Below are 22,324 nucleotides of genomic sequence, written 5' to 3' on the forward strand. Positions count from 1 at the left end.
CCCAGCTGTGCAGCATAGTCCTCTGAAGCCATAGTAATAAGATAACTCACCAACTGGCAGGTGTCTTAGGTTCTACGATTCATGGGTGTCTGCCTGGATGAGAACACAAGTATGTGCCCAACAGACGACCTCGTCCTGCTTGGCTAAGAGAGGAGAGAAGCTAAAAAACTAGTCAGTTGTACAGTACTTGTTTTATAATGGAAAGAATCAGACTTTGCCCCAGAGAAGAGACTTACAATTCATGCAGACTTTTTAAATGTCCTCTGTACATATTTTATACCCCGATTTTCACTTACCAGAAAACGACAATAAAGATCTAAGAGGATAAAAACCAATTTTATCACTCCGAAATGAGATATACGTGAAAGTGAGAATCATCATACTGAGTTCACTGCTTCAAGAAATGTGAAGTCAGAGTCACGAGAAAAATAAATCCATATTCAAACCCTCCTATTACATTTAATGACTTGATGTCAGTTTCCACTCAAGTAAAAATCAGTAGTTCATATTTGCCTTCTAGTACTCTGATGTATATATCCTTATGTGAAAACTGATACCATGCCACAGTTAATACGGGTTTATAAATATGGAGTTTAAAAGAAACTTACCCTTTCCCTTTGTGCAGCTCTGACTTCCAACCCAGTTTCTACAGAAACAGAAGGACAAGTGCCAATGCCAGAAGTCTGCCAATTAGAACTCATCTTTTAGTTGCTGAATAATAAAGCCATATCCCAAAGTCGGCTATAGGTTTTTGATTGTCAGTAGTTCCTAAAAAGAAACCCAGGAGGAAAAAAAGACATTTAACCAATTACTCTACTTAGAAATGTTCCCTCCTTTAAACTTGGCTATTAAAAAAAAATAGAGGAGGTAGATCCAATACGATGTGTTAAAATTTTTTTTTTTAAATTAAGGCTTCAGACATCTCTAAACTTAAGGAGCAGCAAATAGAAGAAAAGCCGTCTCTGAAGGTTCAAAATACCTTTAAACCAGTAATATTAAAGAAAAAAATACTCATGCATCACAGAAATAAAGTATTTTCAACCACCAAACCTTAAAGTTCGGATGAATTCATCCTTTTCGTGGAATGAATTTCCAGTAAGATTAATAACACTGCAGAGGGTAAACTTCATAAATGAAATTTGTCAGGAGAAATAAATGATACAGGTAAGTCTCCACTAAAAAATAAAAAAACACCTCTCATGTCTCAGGAGAAATCTATAAATCATAAATGAACCCTAGAAAAGTTTTCTAGAGACGCTGACATTGCTGTGCTTAATGAAAAATCCCTCTAAAACACATATGCCAATTTAAAAATTAAAAAATTGTGGGATGAGAATAATCTGGCTGCAATTTTTCATTTGATATCAACATGGTTGCTTGGTTAATGTACTTTAGAATCCTTTATCATAAAAACTTATACATTAAAAATAGCATTTCTGTATCTAAATTGATATCATGCAATTTACAGTATTTTCTGAACATTCACATTGGTCCATTCCCTTCAATATATACAAATCTTGTTGCTATGTGAGGAAAAGCAGTTTATTAATGAAGTCATTATCATACAATAATTTAAAAACAAAAGCAATTAGGAACCACTCCTCAATCCCGTCCATATCCGTCCCCTCCATAGAAAGCTCTGAACCTACCTCTACCAAATTTTCTAAATTATGGGGTACCTATCAGTACAGTGTCTCAAATATCCTCACCTGTATCTATAAAAAAATAACATGTTCTTTCTCACAATGAAAAGAGTGGGCTATAACAGAATAGGAGGGAGAGAAAAAAATGTAAGTATAACAAAATAAGCAAGAACCAACCAACTAGGATAGACAATAACCCCTCCCCTATCTTGGTGGCAGAGACCCTCTGGTAATTCTCTGGTCACCAGAAGCTCACTACCTATGAACTCTTGTTCTTACTTTTCTTATTGAAATATTTTTTTAAAATCTTTAAAGTAAATGTCATTGACTAATGCACAAATCTGAGAATCTTATGCATGAGGGATAAGATTCTAATCACCCATTTTTACTACAAAGGACATTTATGTATCTGCATCTTAATAAGTACTTCTCAAACCTTCCAGTACAGAGGAATCACCTAGGGATCTGAGTCCATTCAGTGGGTCTGTGTGAGGCCTTGCAATTCTACATTTCTTAACAAGCTTCTAGGTGATGCTATTACTGCTGGTCTGAGGGCCACACTTTCAACAGCAGAAATTCTAGAAGACTAAACAATATACATACTCTACTGAACCCAAATTATACTCTGAAAGTTTTTGGCTTTGATGTTCAAACAGTTTTTAAGAGGCTGACTGTGCGTGTGTTGGTCCATATGTTTAAGATTTGTCTCTAGGGCAGTTGTTCTCAACCCTGGCTACATACTAGAATCACGTGGGCACTTAAAACAACAGTGGGGCCTTGGCAGAGCCCCACTGTACCTAGATCAATTTAAATCATCTACAAGAGACTCCCAGCTATTGGTATTGAAAAGTTCCTCGGGTGATTTTAATGCACAGCCAGGTTTGAGACCTCTGCTACAAAATGCAGAAAAATTCTAAAGAGTGTATTTATTGAAGTGTTTCTCTATAAAAGAATATACACAAATGATATGCTTATCTTGGGAGCAAGGTAAAACTACTGACAGTCAATTTCTATATGCTAAAATACAATTTTATCAAACAATACTTTTCTCGATATGTCTTAAAAATATGTAATAAAAATATATATGTATATGGTACCTCAAAGTATTAATTTTACCTGTAATAATATTTCTACCCTGAACACAGATGCAGTAACAAGCTTATGCATGACAGCTTTTCATTAAGCCCCTTTCTTGGGTAAAAGGAAAATCTGCTGGTTACATGAGAAAGGTCAGATACTAATTCAGTACTTTAAAACTGTATACACACATGTAGCTGGCTTGCATAGGATGACAGCCATTCCACAAAAACCCTCTAAATTGATCTTTAGTATGGAAGTTTGGTTTGATACCACTAGAAAAATTACAAGTTATGAAATAGAGAAAACACGGTCAGTGTGTTATAGCAGAAACTATATGTGACTATAGTGTAAACTGTCATGACAGTTTGCTGAAAGCAGAAAGAATAAAAAATGACATGTTGAGAAAATGAAGATGTACAAGGAGGAAGACCTCAGGGTAGTCAACAATTATGAGCCTGAAGAAGAAATAAAATCTCTATTACAGTATTTAAATAAAAGAACACTGCTTATCTCTGAGCAAGAACATATTCACAGTTTTGCAGAGAATTTGAAATGTTCATTTATCTTTGAAGGAAATTTTATCTTTGATGTGTAAATGGTTGAAAGATTTCCTGTTTTGAATTACTCATACTGTGTCTTCAATTTCTGTAGCTAATTAATTAATTCTTCAAATATTTGGGTACCTATTATATACGAGGCACTATTCTAGATCTTGGGAATAATTGAAAGAAATCTGAAAGACATTTATTTGTTACTTTCCTGAGACACATAGTCAAATCTTGATCAAATCACTTCATCCCCCTGCTTAAAACCTCCAATGGCTTTCCACTGCATTCAGCTTTAGAATACAATCTAAACCCTTAGTCCTTGGCAACAAGGCCCTAACTTAGTTTACTACCTCCCTTCTTTCATCAGATTATGAGCTCCATGAGACATAAGGAGCTGTTTTCCTCACCAATATACTCCCAAGACCTAGAATACTACTTGATACATAACAGGTACCTAAATATTTGAAGAATTAAATAATTAGCTATACCAATCAAAGACAAACCAAGTATTGATAATTCAAAATGGGAAATCTTTCAACCATTTACAAGTCAAAGATACACTCAACTTTACCTATAATTCCATTGTATCTCAATCCTAGTTAGGAGGTATGAGAGAAAAGTGATGGTTCATTCATGGAAAACAACTTACGTTGTGTACATACACATATACTCACTCAATCCTACAATCGCTTTCAATTTCAAAATAGACTACAATCACATTATTTTTTAGATTAACTGAAAACTCAAGGATACCTCAATCAGTTTCTGGCTATGTACCCCTTAGCCAAGTCATAAAACTTTTCTGGTACCCCTTTAGCATTTCATAAACTAAACAGCAACGCTTCTTCACAGACAGTTATAAGGTAAAATTAAATACTAAGCTAGATTGAATTCCTGGGAGATATAATTACATGACTATAAAACTATTACTTAAGTGACAATTTTAAGTAATAAATTCCACGGCATTTGCATTTTCATTCTGCTTGTCTCTTCAATAGCTCTGAATTTATCTTCTGGAAGCTCCTCTCAGCTTCAGAATCTGAACACTATTCTGGCTCTCCTACCTGAGCCTCTTTTCTAGCACCATCTTCCCTTCCCATGCCTTAAATATGACATTACCCCAGGTTTATACTTCAACACTCTACTCTCTGTGGCTTAGTGCTGCTCAACCCATGGCCACTGACCACAGACTACATCAGAATTACCCGGAGGGCTTGTAAAAGAACAAAGACTCCTGGGCCATGTTGGCCCTAACAAAGCCCAGAATTTCTGGGGTTGGAGCCAAGGGCCTGTATGTTTCCCAAGAACCTCAAATGCTGATACACTATAGTTTGAAATACACTATCCAGACATTTTCTCAAGTTTGCAGCTTTAATCCCATCCCAGCCTCTGGAAAAAAGTGAGGTATGACAGTACAGTGACCAAGAGCCCTAGCTAGAACAAAAGCCTGGTTAGAACCCTGGCTCTATCACTTACTAGCTGTCAGATTATGGTCTGTGGTGAAAAGTGGATGAGAGAATGTTTGTTGAGGACTTGGCAGAATGCTACTGAATAAATGACTGCTATCAGTATTGTTGCTTTACATCAGCATCCCTCAACTGATTATCCATCCTCACTCCCCACCTGCCTAAAACTGGCTTGCCTTTCCGGACTCCCTATTTTGTTGACCCAACTACATTACTAGTTTTCTAGACTCAGCCTGCATCTTTTCCATGTATCAACTTCTATTATTATTCATGCTTCTTGGCCTGACATCTCAATTCCAACCTCCCTCCACCATTCTATATCCTTCTCTAACTAACAAACTATTTTGTAAAGCCTTTCCTGACCACCCCAGCTTAAAGTTCATATACTCAATCATATACCCAAATGGCCAGTAAAAATTCAATTAATCAAATTTGACCTGTGACATCTCTCCCATAGTTGTCTTAAACTATGAACTTTTTCCCCTGATATTTAACTATTTACCTGTTTATATCTAGTTTCTCCAATTAGAGTACAAGTTGCTGACAGGGGTAGAGACTATTTGATACTTTGTCCTATATACTCAGCATCTTAGTTCTTAACATACAGCCAGCATTTAATTTATACAGGAACTCTACCTGAATGCTTAATATCACAGCATTTGGGTACAGAAGCATGTTAAGTAATTTTACCTCAAAATCAAAATCTCTTTTTGGTTGCTTCTTAGCAGCAATCTTGTCTGAGGTTTAAAGGAATTTTGTTACTCAATAAACTCCTCTGCTTAGAACTTATAACTAGGTTATAATTCAAGTTTTTAAGTAAAAAGCCTATTTTAACCAGGAAAGCTTAAAAAGAGCAAACTGGAATGGGAAATGGTGGTGATGGTCAGATAAGCCATAACCATATATCTTATTGCAAAGAAGAAAAATAGATGCTGTACAAGCCATAAGCACTAAATTTATTGCCTCAGATAAACAGCTTGTAAATAATAATGTGCCTTAAGCTACCAAAGTGGCAATTTATAAAATCTAGGTTGTTTTACTAAAGTCAGGGTAATCCCCATTTTCAATTTTAATACAACCAGACTTTTCAAAATGAGCACAAGTCAACTCAGGGGTGTTCTTGGAACTATTTCCTTTATAGTAGAACCCTAAATTTAGATCATACAAAAGACACTGGAAAACCACACATATAATTCCAAAGGGCAGTTTCCAATTTATAAAACCAGAACTCTAGATCTAATACTCAACCCAATTAATATTTTTTCTTCATGGTGTAGCTGGAAATAAAATGATTTCATGAGTAGTTTCAAAAAACTGTGTATCTTTCCATTTTGCATGACATGGTTCCATACACAAATAAACAAATGCCCTGTCTGCAACATTATTTCTTCTTCTTGAGAGATGAAGAAAGATACCAAACATGGAGAAATATGTAGAGCATAACAAAATCTTCCTCAAATTGCCACAGTGATTTTAAATATTTTTTTACTAACTGTAAAAACTACTTAATGGGCTTTCAGTAGTCAGAGAAAGAAAACACACTGGAAATTAACATTTCCAACAGAAATAAACTGTTTAAAGAAATGTACATGAGAGATCATTTAGCAAAGCTTTAAATGGCAGCCAACTCATAAGCACATGTTTTAAAAACTGTTGAAAATTACATACTGAGAACCTAAAAACCATCGTACTTCACTTTTCCCCTTTGGAAAGAGATGAAAAACAAAAATCTCATGAAAAAGAAAAATTCTCTTCAAAATATTTGATCCCATTTAAAATAAAGCAAGGAAACCTAAGTTGTATTATACATTTAAGAAGTTGTGCTTGTATTAAGCGGCCAAAGCCTCACACCTGATTAATGTTGGAGGGAGGGGCTGGAAGGGCTCAGAAGGCTGGCAGGGCTAAATGGACAAAGAAAATGGTTAAGAGCTAGATCTTCCTCAACACCGCCCATTCACCTCCTAAAGTTCATTGTAGCTACCTAATTTTATTATTAAATAAATCTCCCTGTGGAAAAAGAAAAAAATTAACTATTTTGGCTATATTATCTGTCATTCCCAGCCTGATAATACACTTTTTTGCTATACATACTAAAATATTCTTAACTTGGAGGTTTAGAAACCAGTGTTTGTAATAAGCAACATTTTTATACCAGTTGAGTTCTTCCAGCACCATTAAATCACCACTAAGGGTGAAGGCTATGGCTAAGAGAAAACGTCAAATTTTTGTAGGTCCAAATCCATAACCAGGATTTTAATACGTTGGCTCTCACATTAAAATAATTTTTTCAAACGTCAAAACAAATTTTAAAACTTAGAAAAATCAAAATACCAAGTAGGACAAAAGTTCTGGCCTGCAACTTTGTTAATACAACACTTTGGTGAAGGGAGGAAGCTAGTAACAGCAGCAGAGTGCCTAAAGACTTCCAATCAGAGAAACACACCCCAAAACATTAAAAGCCCTCACCCTATTAATTATAATGCATTTTGACCTCTAAAAACCCTCTTACCTGTTTACAAGAGTTTATACAGCTGTTTGCCACTGGAACACCACCTTGCAGAGTATAAGCGTGGCATCCTTTGTTGATAATCACCTGTTGCCTAAGTAATCATCATCCCGCATGGAGACAGACAGCACTAGGGCTCTTCCATCCGAGGTTAAAATTCAAAACAAGCCCAACAAGCCTGCATTTCAAGGTGGTCTTCGTCTGCAACTAGTTAAGTTTAAAACTGGCAAACAACAATGGTGTCTGAAGCCAATGGTGCAGCACTGCTGGCTTCCTCTTGAACTCCAGCGTTGTCACTGTGCACCGAAGTCTCCTGCTGCAAACAGGGGAGTTGTTCTCCTGTACTGGAAACAGCTTCCAAAGCTCAGGAGCCCCTGTACAGGATAATGCAGGAACTAAAGGCAAACACTTTTTCCTCCTTAAGGATGCCTCCATTTTTTCCTCACAATCTGTACTACCAACCGAAGTGACTGGGCCTGAGTGTGCGTTCGTACCTATGAAACCGTCACGGTGCATGCACATCCAAGGCATGTGGAACCACAGGTCAAATAAGGCACAGATACCAAGTAACGGTTCTAATTACAAACGCTAGCTCTCAGGAACTCTTCATCCATTCAGAACTAAACCCATCACTGCATAACTCTGGCAAGAAGCCCCTGAAGATGGAGGAGCTCCTCAAATGTGTCAGGAAAGGCTTTATTAACATCATCATTAATATTTAAAAAGCAAGCGGAGCATTTCTCCTTCTTTTGGCAATTTGGTGCAAATGTTAAGAGCAAGATAAAGCAATTTCAAACTTTTCTTCAAATTAAAAATGAAACTAAGGCCAAACGTGATGGGTGAACAAAATAAATCAAAACTTAAATTTCAGCAACTCCGGCTCTTCAAACCAGCAAAGCCCCCGACTCGTGCACTGTGGTGAGGCTTACGGTGCTTGCCCCGGCTTCTTGCGTGCCAGCAAACAGCACCATTTCCTCATCAAGTTGAGGACTCAGAAGCAAATGATCCCCTTCACTGCAAACAAAGGGGGTCACAGTAACACTAGTGATCCTTCAGAATTGACACACTGTGATAGTCAAAATGATGGTCTCCCTGCTTCTTGCTCAAGACATACAAGATCTGAGCAGCAGCAAGTACCCCCTCAGCTGCAAACAAAGGGGTCAAAGGTTTGCCGTCAATTCACTTCCAGGCAGAAAAACATTTTCCTCAAAAGAAACAATTTATTTAGAATAAAACAAAAGCAGCTCAACTGTGAGCGCACGTTTGAGTGACAGCTACTTTTAAGCTGTGTGAGCCATAAAAAGGGTTTTTCTTTTCCAGAAATCTTGTGTACACAGCACAAAGCAAGGTCATTTTTTTTCCACTTAAAACACCGGCATTGGCATCACAATAGCAGATACACAACTTTAAGCTGCCATTTTAGTAAAATGCACAAATACTAAACAGATTAGCTTTCTTCCATCAAGAGGCCCATGTAAACTCCACATAAGCCACAACTTCTCTTCAAAAAGGTCCATTAGAGCTTTGAATTCTGTATCTTCATCCGTTGTTCACCAGTTTTGCTTGCGGGGGGGGAGGGGAAAAAGGTTATTCAGTACAAATGTTTACAATATTAAAAATATATATATTTCCCCTATGCCATTATAGCTGAACATAACATTAACAAGACCTTCCTGGATAGTCCACCTTGACTTCAAAAAGCACCAATAATACCCACTGGCACAAACCTTGAAATGAATTTACTGTATGAATAGACAACAAGTAGAACAATAAGGGTGGATTTTTTTTTAAAGACTGCAATTAATGAGGATTATAGGACTGAAAATATCCTTGGTACTCATGTAACTGAGTAAAACATATCAAAAAAACTCAGAAAAAAGTAAGTTTACAATCAATTTATAATCAATATATTCTAAATATAACTTAAAAAATGAAACTACAAAAAGGAGTTTAGTCAAACTTTTACCCCCTCTATTTTCATTCTGTAATTTATATGGAGCAATACAGACCTACTCCATTACTGTAGAAAGGGGTCAAGATACAAAGCCTTTTAAAAATCCACCTTCATCTGTGTTACCAAAGACAGCAGCTGTTATTTTCTTTTAAGAAAACCCTCATACAAACAATCGCTAAACAGCCAAAGAACACTGTAGGACTTTTACTTTCCAACTCTGTTTACATCATACATATAAAACTCTTCATTAAGCTAGACAGTTCACCGTAGTTACCTGAAATCGTTTTCTCCCTTTAGGCACATCACTATAACCAGAATGTTAACAGGGTCAGCTCCATTTCTCTTCTTGTTCTCATACCTATCTCCTATCTCCAAACCAAACACTGTGGCAGACAGAAAAAAAAATGTACAGAAATTCTCTCCAAAAATTTTTTCACAAAAAAGGTCATTAAGGCCCTCTTCTCAACAGGATTTCCTAGTTCTGTTACCACAGTTTTTGGTGAGTGGTTCCTATAGGGAGCCAAACTGCAGTTCAAGCTGTACCTGCAAATGAGCAATTTCACTGTCTGAAGAAAGTGGATTTAAAATCAAAAAGACAAAAAACAACAAAAAAATTGTCAGTGAAAACCTGCTCATAAAATAGTTTTTAAATAAACCTAAACAAGTGTTTGACTCAGAAAGCAACACACACCTTACTTTTACTATTGTATCTCAAATGATCTGAGTTAAGAAGGTCCAGAGTATATATATTACCTTCAAAATGTGACAAGAGCTTATACCAGCCAGAGGATGGACATTTTAAGATATAATCCTTAAAGGGAAAACTCTATCTACTCTCAGGTGAGAGTCAAAATATACATCTTAAACCAGGAATTTAAATTTTTTGCGTGGAAAACTCTTTACAGGAATCCCAGTTATAACCAACAAAATAATATTAAAAAATTGGCTAGGAGCTGAATGATTAATTTTTCATAAACTTTGAAGTTGTGATTAAAAATCTAAATTAGCTTGGCTTTTTTTTTTTTTTTTACCAGTAATACTTAATAAGTTGTTTAATGATATACTGAAGAAATTCTTTCCATCCATTTGAACTGAGTTCCAAAAAAATCAATTCAACAAATACATTTTTTTAAAGTAAAAGAAACAATTGGTTGTTACAAAGAACATCCAATGTTCAGATTATGAAATTCTGGCTAATGAGAATTAGAACCAGATAGTTTTAGACATTTGTTTTCATTACACTCTGAAGTTTTAAGTAGTTTACCAATATTATGAACCTGCACAACAGAACGAGCAACACAAATTAAGAGATTCATCTGAATGATGGCACTCTGCAGGTACACACCAAACTAAACATAATTAGTTATAATACATACATTTAGAAATGGTATCAAGCCATTGTTTCAAAAACACTGAAGCACAAACTGCCCAGATCTAACAAAAGCCACAATGTCAGATAAAGATTCAAACAAACATGGAGCAAAACCCACAGTACTCTGCTCTTCGGTAAGCTGTCACATCAACTTAAAAAAAAAAAAAAAGAAAACCACACACACTTTGGATTAGAGTAAAATTAGATGTCATGGACTTCACCCCCTAAAAGAGTAAAATCATTTGTCCAGCCATCTTATCAAAAGATATTCGAAAGTTAATGGTTAGTGAGATTATTTAAACTGGAAAAAATGTATCTAGCCACAAATTGTACTTTGACCCCACTTATGCACAGACTGCACACTTGCATAAGTTTCTGAACAGGTGTCTACTCCACATTAGCATGTCAAGCAAAGCTTTTTAAAAGCAAAAAGGACCAAAAGTCTTAATTGTAGGATTTCAGGTATTTTCCCTACAGGCACACCAAGGACCTTTGTGCTCATGGCCTAGTATCTTCCTTCTCTCAAAATGGCTAGTTTTTCCAGTTTAAAAACAAAAAAATACAAAAACTTCCAAACTTAAAAAGAAAATTTACAAATGCATAGTGAAAACCAAAAAGGATGACACAGAGTGATGAGGCTTTCATGCTGACATGCATTAGACACCTGTCATAACGGACAATTAAAAATTACATGACATTTCCCTGGGTTATTATTGGTGCTATTTCAAAACTATCAGCTTTGATAACAGAAAGAAAACAGTTGGGTTCTGCCAGGCTTTCAAGAAGTCACTCACACAGACTAGAAACATGACCATGATCCAAAGGTCCTCAAGTTTCTAATCATAATTAAACATAAAAGGCCTTAGCTAAAGTCCTCAACATTTAAATCACGGGGGAAATATACCTACAAATGACCTGAGAAACTAGGGGTGGAGGTGGTGGGGGTAGATGAAAAAAAAAAGACAAACAAGGAAAACACCCATTACTGTTAAGCAGCAAAAACCCTTGTTAAAAACCAGAAGTTGATATGATCTTCAGTTTTGGAAAAAAACTGTCAGGATGGGCTAAATTATTTTGTATTAATTCCAGCTGTCTGAGAAAATAAACCACTAAAAAAGGGTTTTCCTAAACTGACATTTCAATTCTCTGTGGTTGGACACCAGTGAAAATATAAACACAAAATTTCAAAGATATTCAAAATATTTTCAATAATGTAATGTCATCGCTACTGTTTAAATATGAAAATAAAAATACAAGCAAAATTTGGAGAGTATGTCAAAGGCATTTCACGATGACATAAAAAAATCTGCAATCCAGCTATGGCTGATTAATGCCCACTGAAACAAAAGATGACTTATGAGCCTGCAGACAACTCTTCTTTCTATTACTGAAATCAGAAATTTGAATGGATACAAAAATAAAAACTCATCTCTGATGAAAAACACAAGTTTTGAAATATGCACAATTAAATTAGAACTGTACCTGCTACATCTCTCTGAAAAAGTCAGTGAAAACACCACCACACACCAACGACTGACCAAAGAATTCTGATTTTAAAAGCACCTACTCACTTCCTGCATACTAGTGTAAGCGTAAGACATATGTGGTCTGTAACATATTCCTCAATGTTTACTGAACAGTTACTGCTACAAACCAAAAGTGCATATACAGGATACAGAACTCAAGAGCTAATGATGAAAATGTGTATGTTAAAGCAAACTCTCTGGGAATAAACCATGTATTTTAAGAGAAATACTCAAATACCTGAATAAAATAATCATAATGTTATATGATTTACCAGCTTATACTAATGAGATCCCTGATCAAATTTCAGCCACAAAAACAACATTTCTGGTACAGGAATTATTTACCTACATACCAATCAAGCCATTTTTAGGTGTATATTATCATCTTTATATAGTCAGTGGGCTCTTTGTTTTCCAAATTCTGACTTTTCAAATTTCTGGTTTTGTAACTTGGAGGATTTTTTTAAGCTTAAGGTTAAAAAAGAAAAAAACTGCAGAAAAAGAGGAAAAAAGTTACTCATAAGAGTGGGAACTCCTAATTAAAGTAAATTCATTTGCCTGCTACCTTTAGGGCATCCCTTTCACTTAAAGTAATAGCTAAACTCTCCTGACTTCTATTTTAAAGAGGTTTATAAAAATATAAAAAAGAAAAAAGCTACAACTAAACAACTAATTAAAAAGAAAATTGCATCCGATGCTGTATCCCATCACACATCACAAAACAGGAACCATGTCAAAGTACTAAATACATGTTACATATGGACTTTAAGACGCACCACGGACAATGATCATGACCAGGTAATCTTCTTCAGATTTGGCCAGTGCCTTGGCAGGGGAATCCAGGAACTGCTGGGAGAACTCACAGGGTGGGAAGGCATGAAGGACTCCGGTGTTTTCCTTGTCTTTGTTGCCCCCCACAGGGAGGCTGATCACCCCAGCGGCCTGCTTTTGCTTTAAATAGGACACGAGGTTCCTAAGTGGCCTCTGAGTAGAGGTGGCAGTGTCTGAGGTGGCCGAGGAAGAGGAGGACCTGCTATCAGAACTTCCAGGCACAGCCAGAAGAATAGCATAACCATTGGGCCCTGCCACTTTGATGCGTCGAGTTACTTCATCCAACTTGGGCTGGTCCAAACGAAGACGCTGAGTGATCTTGAGCTGGGCCACTTTGCCTCCAGTTGAGCCCTCCACAAGAAGACTACTAGCCACCTGGAGGTCGCCCTGCAACAGATGCATGTTGGAAGGAAAGTTGCTGTTCTTCAACAGAAGCATGCCCTGCCAGGCCAAACAGAGTTTGGGAGAGGCTGCTGCTGCAGGGGCTGTCCCACCATCCTGTTTCTGGGAAGGGGACTTCAGCTTCGATGAAGCAGTGCTGGTGCTGGGTGCACTCCCATCAGACCGGTCTTCTTTTTTCAGAGGGCTTTTTCCCTCAGTGGAAGCAGCTGTCCGGTGCTTCCTATCCCGTTCAGCTGATGCAGAGTTTTTACGGTCTCGCTTGTCACCCTGGCTCTTCTCCAAACTACCTCGTCGGTCTCTGATTGGAGACGGCCTTTCCAAGAGAAGACGGGAAGATCGATCATTGTCACTGTTGTAGCGATCCCGGCTACTGCTCAATTCTGGACTGCGGTCAGGAGAAGGTGCGCAATGACGTTTTCGTGGTCGGTCACTCTCCGGGGACCTATCCAGATGCCGTCCCCCGCTCTCCTCAGGCAGCCTTCGCTTCCTAGGTTGGTCTCTGCTGCTGGGCAGATCTCGATCACCTCTGTCCCGGTCCAAGGACCAGCCATCCCGCCTGCGATCCAGGCTATCCAGTGGCTCATAAGCAGGCACGGCAGTAGCTGCAGTCCGAGTGCTGCGTTCACGAACTGGGGGCGGGGGTGGCGCCCAATCGGAGTCAGGATAAAGGTCCCTATCACGATCTCTGTATAGTAACGGTGGTGTCCTGTCCCGAGCACCCCTCAAAGGGTCAGGTGCCCGGTGTCCAAAAGCATCTGTCACCAGTTCATAATGAGTTAAGGGCAGAGGCTGCAGATATTGCTGCTGGTAACGATGTTCTGTGTCTGCAAAGTCTACTCGAAGGCGACGATCTGGGCCACCAAGGGGGAAGCCCCGCATGTGGGTCCAGGCAGCATGAGCCGCATCCAGGCTTTCGTACTGGATATACGCCCAACTATCCCCTTTGCGGTAGTCAATGGTGCGTATGGTGCCAAATCGGTCAAACTCCCGTGCCAGGGCAGCAAGAGGCACCCAAGGACCCAGGCCACCTACCCAGAGGCGGGTGGTGGGTGTAGCTTTGCCATAACCAATTTTGATAGGATTCCGAATTATAATTTTGCCAGACATTGCTAGTTTGGCCCGGTGAGACATGTCTAGGTTCTCAAATTTGAGAAAGCCATAGGTACTGGTCTGGCCCCGAGAAGGCCTCTTGATATCTACTTCTGTGATGACTCCGAAACGGTCAAAAGCCCTTCTTAGATCACTCTCTGTCACAGTGATGTCTAGGTTGCCCAAGAAAAGCGTCCGGTTAGCGCGCTGATCATCCTCGGGTGAGATCTCATCCACTTCTCTGAAAGGAGCAGCACCTGCTCCAGCTCCCACCCTTGGCTCAAGACTGTAGGCTGGGCGTACTCTCTCATAGAACGAGTAGTCTCGCTCTCTCTCCAGGTCTCGGGGCAATGGTGGCGGAGGTGGAGGGGGCAGGCGGCCAAGAGCCAACTGCTGCAACCGGTAGTCTCTGTATCCCAAGGCTGCGCCACCAGGGGAAAGTGATCTCTGGCCTCCACCACCTCCTCCAGGGGGGTGCCGGTGACCACCTACAGAGGACCCGACAACACTGGCTGATGGAGGATAAGAATCTTTGTCTAAAGGGGAGCGGCTGCGGCGCCGGCTCACATACACAGCTTCTATCTTCAGGGGCCGGTCATAGAGCACTAGACGCCCTCTGGCATGCTTGGCCGCCCGCGCGTCCTCTGGCCGCCGGAAGTTCACAAAGGCTACTCGCTCATCCCCGCTGCCAGAACCCGAGAGATGACTGATTTTGACACTTACATCACCGAAGCGTTTGAACTCGTGAAACAGTCCGTCCTCCACCGCTTCGTCACTCAGCTGAGACCCCAACTCGCTTATCTTCAATGTCTTGTATTCCCCGCCGTCCCCGCCGCCAGGAGCTGAAGAGGCGGCCCCAGAGGAACGTGACTCCCCGCCTCCACCCCGGGAGCTGCTGCGCGACTCGCCCCCGCCCGAGGAATTTTTGGTGCTTGGGGAGCTGTAACTATGCAAGCGGCTACTGGAGCTGCCCCCACCGGTGTCGTACTCTCGGCTACCACCTCGGCTGCTAGACTTGTCCAGATGAAGGCTGCGCCGCGACCCGCCGCCGCCGTCGGTCTTTCCGCTGCTGCTCCCATTGCTGCCACCAGAGCCCCCTAACTTCTTGCTCCGCTCCCCGCGGGAAGTCGAGTCCTCACCACCACGGGAGCGTTTCGGCTTGACTGGGGAGCGCTCTTTTCCCTTCATTGTAGCGGGTCGTCGGCGGTCTTCTCCGCGGAACTGATTAACCCGCCGCCCCGCACTCGTTTCACACAGCGGAACCGCACGCCGCCATCTTGGACTCCGCCGCGGCAGAGGGTCCCGCCCCACAGTCTTCATTGGTCAATTAGCTCCTCTCTTCTACAGTCTCATTGGGAAAACTATTTGTCTGTCTTTACATCTCCCCGCGCTCCGGGAAGGCGCCCGCCCGACCACTGTTATTGGGTTCCCAACGCCCTAGTCAGAGTACCTCATTGGTTATATTCGTTGTCCATCTTAACGGTTCCTCGCGCCAGACTGTAGCTCCGCCCCCCGCACTCTATGGTCACCTGACCCTAAGTCTGGAGGCGTTGATTGGACAAAAAGTCTGCCCTGTAACGGTACTTCTTGCGCGGTGAAAGCGGTGATCCCACCTCCTCATCCCTTTCATTGGTTTGTGACCCTGTCCTTTAGCCTACTATTTGGGAAGTCGGGCCATATGTTCTAGCATTTTTTTTCTGAGAGGCCGGGTCACAGCGATCTCGCGAGAGAGACAGAGAGAGAGAGAAAAAGAGAAGGAGAGGGCTCCCTCCTTCTACCCCCTTCTTTCAACTCCTCCGGCGGCTGAAAGAAGTTTAAATCTGATTGGATGTTGACGAGGAAATTGATAGGCCGAAATAACTGTCCATCACTCGCTTAAAGGGGTAGGCCCATACACTGAGGAAGCTGCCTGAAGGTGAAAGAGTAGAATACGCGCTTGCTCTGCGACGTCAGTTAGACGTCGCGAGACGGTGACCATGAACGAGTTCCGCCTCCCCACGCTTTCTGCGTTCTCCTCTCCAACATTTGTTCGGTCCCGCTGCGTACTCGGTTGTGCTTTGGCCCTCGGACCTCAGAACTTCTGGGCTTCCTACTTCCTACCTGTGTGGGACAAGGGTCTGGGCAGGCTCTCCGGCTGTCGGGACCCACGAACCCTTCAGGAAGCCGTCGCGGGGCGCCCACCGGACACCATCTTAGCCCTTCTGGCCTCTGCGTGAACAACCTGAAAAAGCCCCACCCCCCCATGCGCCAGAAAGCGCTCTGGGGCCCGCGGGGCAGGTGGGCGGGGCCGGGAGTTCACAGTTCACAAAGCGCCGGCTCACACTAACGTCAGGGGCGGGGCGGAGGCAGGACGCGGGCTCTTGGGGACCCGCAGCGGGGACGCAGCATAGCAGAGGCGCAACTCTGGCTCGGGAGCCGGCCTTCCTCTGCGCGTTCCGTTTTCGCCTGAGTGCCCCCAGGCAACCCAGGAGAGTCACTGACGCTTCCAGTTTCGCCGCCCGCGGGCAGGGTGGGGACTGTCGGGCCACGGCGGAGAGGTCAGGGCTTCCTGTTTTGTGTTGCAAATTCACGTGGATTTGGGGTTTTGTAGTCCCGTAATATAGCTGCTTTTGTTTTTTATATGTAGTATCCCTCCCTGTTGAATAATCGAGAGCAATTTACGCTCCATGCAGATGTGTCGCGTTTTTTTCTGTGGCTTCTTGTACGTCCCCCCACCCCCTGTTAGTCTATACTAGAACGCAGTAGAACAGCCACCTTTCTGTCTATAAACCCATCTCTTTTCGTTCTTTCGATCGTTAACCGCTTTAAAACCCAACTTTCTTCCCACAGACCTTCATCATGTCAGACGATAAAGCACTTGCGCGAGGTGCCGGAGACCAAGATGATAACAGGTACAGCCTCTGTCCGGCTGCCCACCGTCTGGTGAAGGGAGGTAGTGCTGAGTTCATCACAGGGGTTAGGTTTCTGCAGTCCTCCCCGATATTCTCCGGGCAGAGGTTAAGAGGATTCTTGTACTGATCCTCTTAACCACACCTCTCAAGATCCTATCTGTAAGGAGAGAATGTGAGATGTTTCTTAAAGGCATTTTTTTAAGGTAACAGGGTCCCCCAAAATGAAACCTAAACTTTAAACTTTTAAGATTAGGGACTGCAAGCTGTTTACCCCAGCCTTAGCCATCCTTCTTTTTATTAAGTAATCTTGAGGAAGGTGAAGATGTGAGCCTTTTGTCTCTTGATTAGATCAAAAAACTTGAAAGAAGCCCAGTATGTAAAAGCATATCTATGATATTGTAGTGTGTAGACATAGTCATTGTATTAAAACCAGATAGTGAAATAATTTCATGAGATATAGTACGATATGTATAATATGCTACCATTTGTGGTTTTAAAAAATGATATACCTGTATATGTGTTTGTACATTTTTTAATATATATTCATAGAAACCTAATTGAGAATACTTAGGAAGTTGTTACTGAGATCATGCTAAGGAGGGGGCTAGGTGGAAAAAGACTCAAGTTTTCATTCTATACCTTTATGCATTATTAAAAGAAAACTTTTGTTTACCATGTGCATGCTATTGCTGTTTCATTTTTTTCAAAATAGCAATTATTTTTACTTTCCTTAAAAAAACTTTTTATGGAAAAACTAAAAAATATACAAAACTAGAATGCTATAAAGAATTCTCTTGTACCCAACACCCAATTTCAACAGTTTTCAAATCATGTCAGTCTTGTTTCATCTACACTGTCCTCTTGCTCTTCCCCCTCTTCATTATTTTGTTCCAGGCTTATCTGCCCCTGACATGGAATCAGTCATTTCTCCTAGGGGTTTTGGTTCCTTTTAGTGGGAAATGATACTTACAGATAGAAATCTGGATGCTAGGGAATTTTAAAAAATACATTATTCAAAAGAAAAAACTTTGCATAGTTAGGGGGTTTCAGTTTTCATCTGTTTCAAGATTATAGTAACACAACACAAAGTTGAAGTTAAGCCATTATCTGATTACTTTAATCAGTGTTATAGCCAATCCAAATAAATCAGGTTCCAAGGTGACTATTTTTGGCCTGAATTGACCTGCTTAGATGACTCACTGATCAAAAACAAACAAAAAAAAAGGACCAAATAAGTATAGTTTCCCAAATGTCATCATAGGGACTGAGGGAGCACAAGAATTGAGGGAGAGAAGTCAGAGAGCAATACCAGTATGTGTGGCAGTGCCTGAGGCTCTGCTAGGCTTAGTGGCTTGCCATTTGAAATACTAGGGAGCTTGATGGAAGATACTGCCCACATGTGGCTGCAGTAGGAAGGCTTATCTAAGGGGTGGGGGAGGTGACAGCCTGTCTGGTATCAAGAGGACTGGTAAGTTTAATGGGTAGACAGAAAAGGACTGGATTCCATTATCAATAACAGAGCCAAAATATAGCCTGTGGGGTGTGTGTGTGTGTGTGTGTAGGTACGACAGAATTGAATAATGACATATGTTGATCTAAGCTGTACTTAAAATAAGTGATTTATTTTGTTTTCATTTTCTCTGTGTTTTTTAAAGTATGAAGTGGCTTAGTGAGGTTATATCAGCCTATGTTCACACATGAGCTTTAGAGAGAGCTGAGAGAGGATAAAAGTGATCCATGGTTTAGAGGGCCAGGACTTTAAACACTTTTTCTTGTGTTGGTGAGCGAGTTGTTGAGGTCCAGTCCAGGCTTTCATCTGGTCTCCTTGTGATCTATGGCCAGATTTGTGAGGATAACTGACCGTGAGGAGGATCTTTCAGCGGTCATGAAAACAGAGTTAAGCTACCGAGCTATCATAGCAACATGTTGATCTCTCCTTTTAGTGCCTTGTCGAAAACGAAGAAATAGTGTTGAGGAAAAGCTGCCATTGCCCATTGTGGTGTCAGTGTTGGCCCCTTGGAGCTGTACAACTCAAAGGCCCTAGAGGACGCACCCAGCAGGAGATTGGCCACAACTAGCTGTCTAAATGCTGTGCTTTCTGCATCTCCTTTAAAATCAGTTTTAGATTTAAAAGGAAAGCAAAATAAAAGATGTGCATGGAAGAAAGCTGTGCAATTAAAAGGTATCAGTATGTTTTCAATCAAATGTGTTCTTTCCACCCTCTTCCTTCCTAGGTTTTACTGTTTGTGTATCCTCAATACATACAGAGACAATTATGACTGCAATATGAAATTTATCTTGGGAGCTGAGAGCCCTTTGATTTCCCTGGCAGATGCAAAAAGGCCTGAAGCTGGGAATTTAAAAAAATTTTTTTCCCATTCACAGTAGTGGATTAAAAATTTCTACTTCATTTTCTTTCATAAAGTGAGTGGTCTCCTAACAGTAAGGTTTGTTTTGTTTGCTCTGCAGAGAAAGTGTGTATTTTACCCATAGACATATATGAAATCCCTAAAATAGCAAACAATCATTTGGGACACAGTTTGCATTATAAAGTCACTTATTTGTGGCTTGTAGAATTTTTAAAAACAGCTTTATTAAGATATAATTTACATACCATAAAATTCACCCATTTAAAGCATACAGTTCAGTGGTGTTTAGTATACTTAAAAAGCTGTGCATGTGGTTCATCCTTTAACATTGTTACAGAAAGCCTCTGTTATAATCTCTCCTACATGACTAAGCCCTAATATAATTATCTCTTTCATTTATTTAGACATTTTATAGGGCAGTGTCTAAGAGCATGAACTCTGGAAATAGCCAGCCTGGATTAAATCCCAGCTCTGCTGTGGGTCTCAAGAGTTACTGTTAATCTCTCTGGGCCTTTATTTTCTCATCTGTAAAATGGGAATAATCATAGAACCTCTTTACTGGGAAGATTAAATGGGTTAAAACATACAGTTGACCCTCAGTATCCACAGGTTCTGCATCCTCGGATTCAACCAACCGTGGGTCATCTGACTGTATTAAGAGCTTAGAAGATGCCTGGTGGTGGTGCAGTGTAGAAGACTCCATGCTCCCAATGCAGGGGCCCAGGTTCGATCCCTAGTCAGGGAACTAGATCCCACACGGGTGCAGCAACTAAGGAGCCTGCCTGCCACAACTAAGACCCAGTGCAACCAAATAAATAAATAAATATTCTTTTAAAAAAAGAAATTATTACTCTAAAAAAAAAAAAAGAGTGCCCAGTACACAGTAAGCATGTATTGCTATTGCTAGTATCTTTTCTCTCTGAACTTGAGTACACAGAATTGGATTAATCATAATCCTTAGTTCATGACACATAATCATCAATGGTCCATCCATGGGCCTTTAAACTTTTCATTTACTTATCAAGAACATAGTGAATACCCATGAACCTATCACTCAATCCAAGAAAAAGACAGTTATCGATAATTTACATCTACATAAATGTTCCTCCCTTACCCACTGCCTACCCTCATAGATGGCTACTATCCTGAATCTGGTATTTAGAAATCCCTTGTTTTGTTTTAAGAACTTAAAAAATTTTTTATGGAATTTAAAATTTTTTAAAGTAATTTTGAAGTCCCTGTCATGAGGTTTGGGGATAAAAAAAATATATGAATTCTTTAAAATTCCTTAATATATACGTATGTGTGTATGCACATGCACTCATGCACGTGCACACACATCACCTTAAAAATATGTTATCTTAGGGCTTCCCTGGTGGCGCAGTGGTTGAGAATCTGCCTGCTAATGCAGGGGACACGGGTTCGAGCCCTGGTCTGGGAAGATCCCACATGCTGCGGAGCAACTAGGCCCAGGAGCCACAACTACTGAGCCTGCGTGTCTGGACCCTGTGCTCCGCAACAGGAGAGGCCGCGATAGTGAGAGGCCCGCGCACCGCGATGAAGAGTGGCCCCCGCTTGCCGCAACTAGAGAAAGCCCTAGCACAGAAACGAAGACCCAACATAGCAGTCAATCAATCAATCAATCCAATAAATCTTTAAAAAAAAAAAAATGTTATTTTACTTTTGCTTATTTTGTAACTTTATACTAATTTGTATTTGTAATCTTCCTGAGACTTGCATTTTTCATTCATAATGTTACTATGACTCTTCCACATTATCAGAAAACTTTCAAGGAATGGATCATTTCCTTCTATTTTGATGCCCTGCAATTCTTATGCTACCACACAGTCTAATATGGCTTTTCAAATTCCAGTCATCAAATAACCATTCCAGTCACCCAGCAGGGCAGATGATGGGAGGAACAACAGCATGTCCTCCTCCTCTTAAGACACTACCTGGAAATAACACACTAAAATTATATCTCACTCGCCAGAAGGTAGACCTCTGGCCACACTTAGCAAGGAAAGCTGGGAAGTATATCCTGTATCTACTTTAGCCCAGCTAAAAATCAGGGGTCTTATTTCTAAGGAGAAGGGGGAGAACAGGCATTGGGGTCACCAACAGTCTCTTCCACAACTACCTACTGGGTGAATTACATGACACAATGCATGGAAAGCTCAAGGTACTTAGCGAGGTTCAATTAAAACTGTCATTTCATGATTTCACTTACATTATCCAATTTGATCTTCATAGCAATCATATGAGTTAGGGCAAATATGATTATCTTAATTGCAGATTGAGAAACTATGGTTCAAGAGGCTAATTACAGTTGTTGCTGGTGGTGGTACTTTTTGTTTGTTTTGTTTTAAAGAAAGAGTCCAATGGAAAGGAGCAGTAGTAGCCCAATTCTGGAGTCCTGGCTTCTCTCAACAAAATCTACCTTCCACAAAGTCCTGTAATTCTATGTTCTGTGACTTTCTGAATCTGGCACATAAGTCTGCAAGGTGGGGGACAACTTAAGTCCACTAACTAAGTCCCACTGTGGGACGCTTTCCACTGTACCCCATATGAACCAGGTTGTTGAAAATGACATGCATGGTTCTCCAGCAGCAGCCTCTCCTTCCCATAGGTTGAAATCTGAACAAGT

General features: G+C 40.6%; 1 protein-coding gene and 1 long non-coding RNA gene across 2 annotated transcripts in view; one reads left to right on the forward strand and one right to left on the reverse strand.

Annotated features, from left to right (window-relative positions):
• The window catches only part of RBM15 (RNA binding motif protein 15), a 29,514-nt gene extending 12,822 nt beyond the window's left edge, over positions 1-16,692 (reverse strand). The window contains exons 1-3 of the mRNA XM_082431140.1: positions 12,872-16,692; positions 7,247-8,805; positions 609-768 (exon numbers count right to left, since the gene is read on the reverse strand). Of these exons, the coding sequence (XP_082287266.1) occupies positions 8,783-8,805; positions 12,872-15,737 (2,889 nt within the window). The 5' untranslated portion in view covers positions 15,738-16,692 and the 3' untranslated portion in view covers positions 609-768; positions 7,247-8,782. The remainder of the gene's footprint in view (positions 1-608; positions 769-7,246; positions 8,806-12,871) is intronic.
• Positions 16,693-16,710: 18 nt separating this feature from the next.
• On the forward strand, positions 16,711-21,302 carry LOC309649066. The gene is made up of 4 exons (XR_014256954.1): positions 16,711-16,954; positions 17,247-17,308; positions 19,543-19,732; positions 21,043-21,302. It is a non-coding gene; the product is annotated as an uncharacterized lncRNA (long non-coding RNA).
• The last annotated feature ends 1,022 nt before the right edge of the window (positions 21,303-22,324 follow it).

The sequence above is a fragment of the Balaenoptera physalus genome, assembly GCF_965194825.1.
Source record: "Balaenoptera physalus genome assembly, chromosome: 1".
NCBI lineage: Eukaryota > Metazoa > Chordata > Mammalia > Artiodactyla > Balaenopteridae > Balaenoptera > Balaenoptera physalus.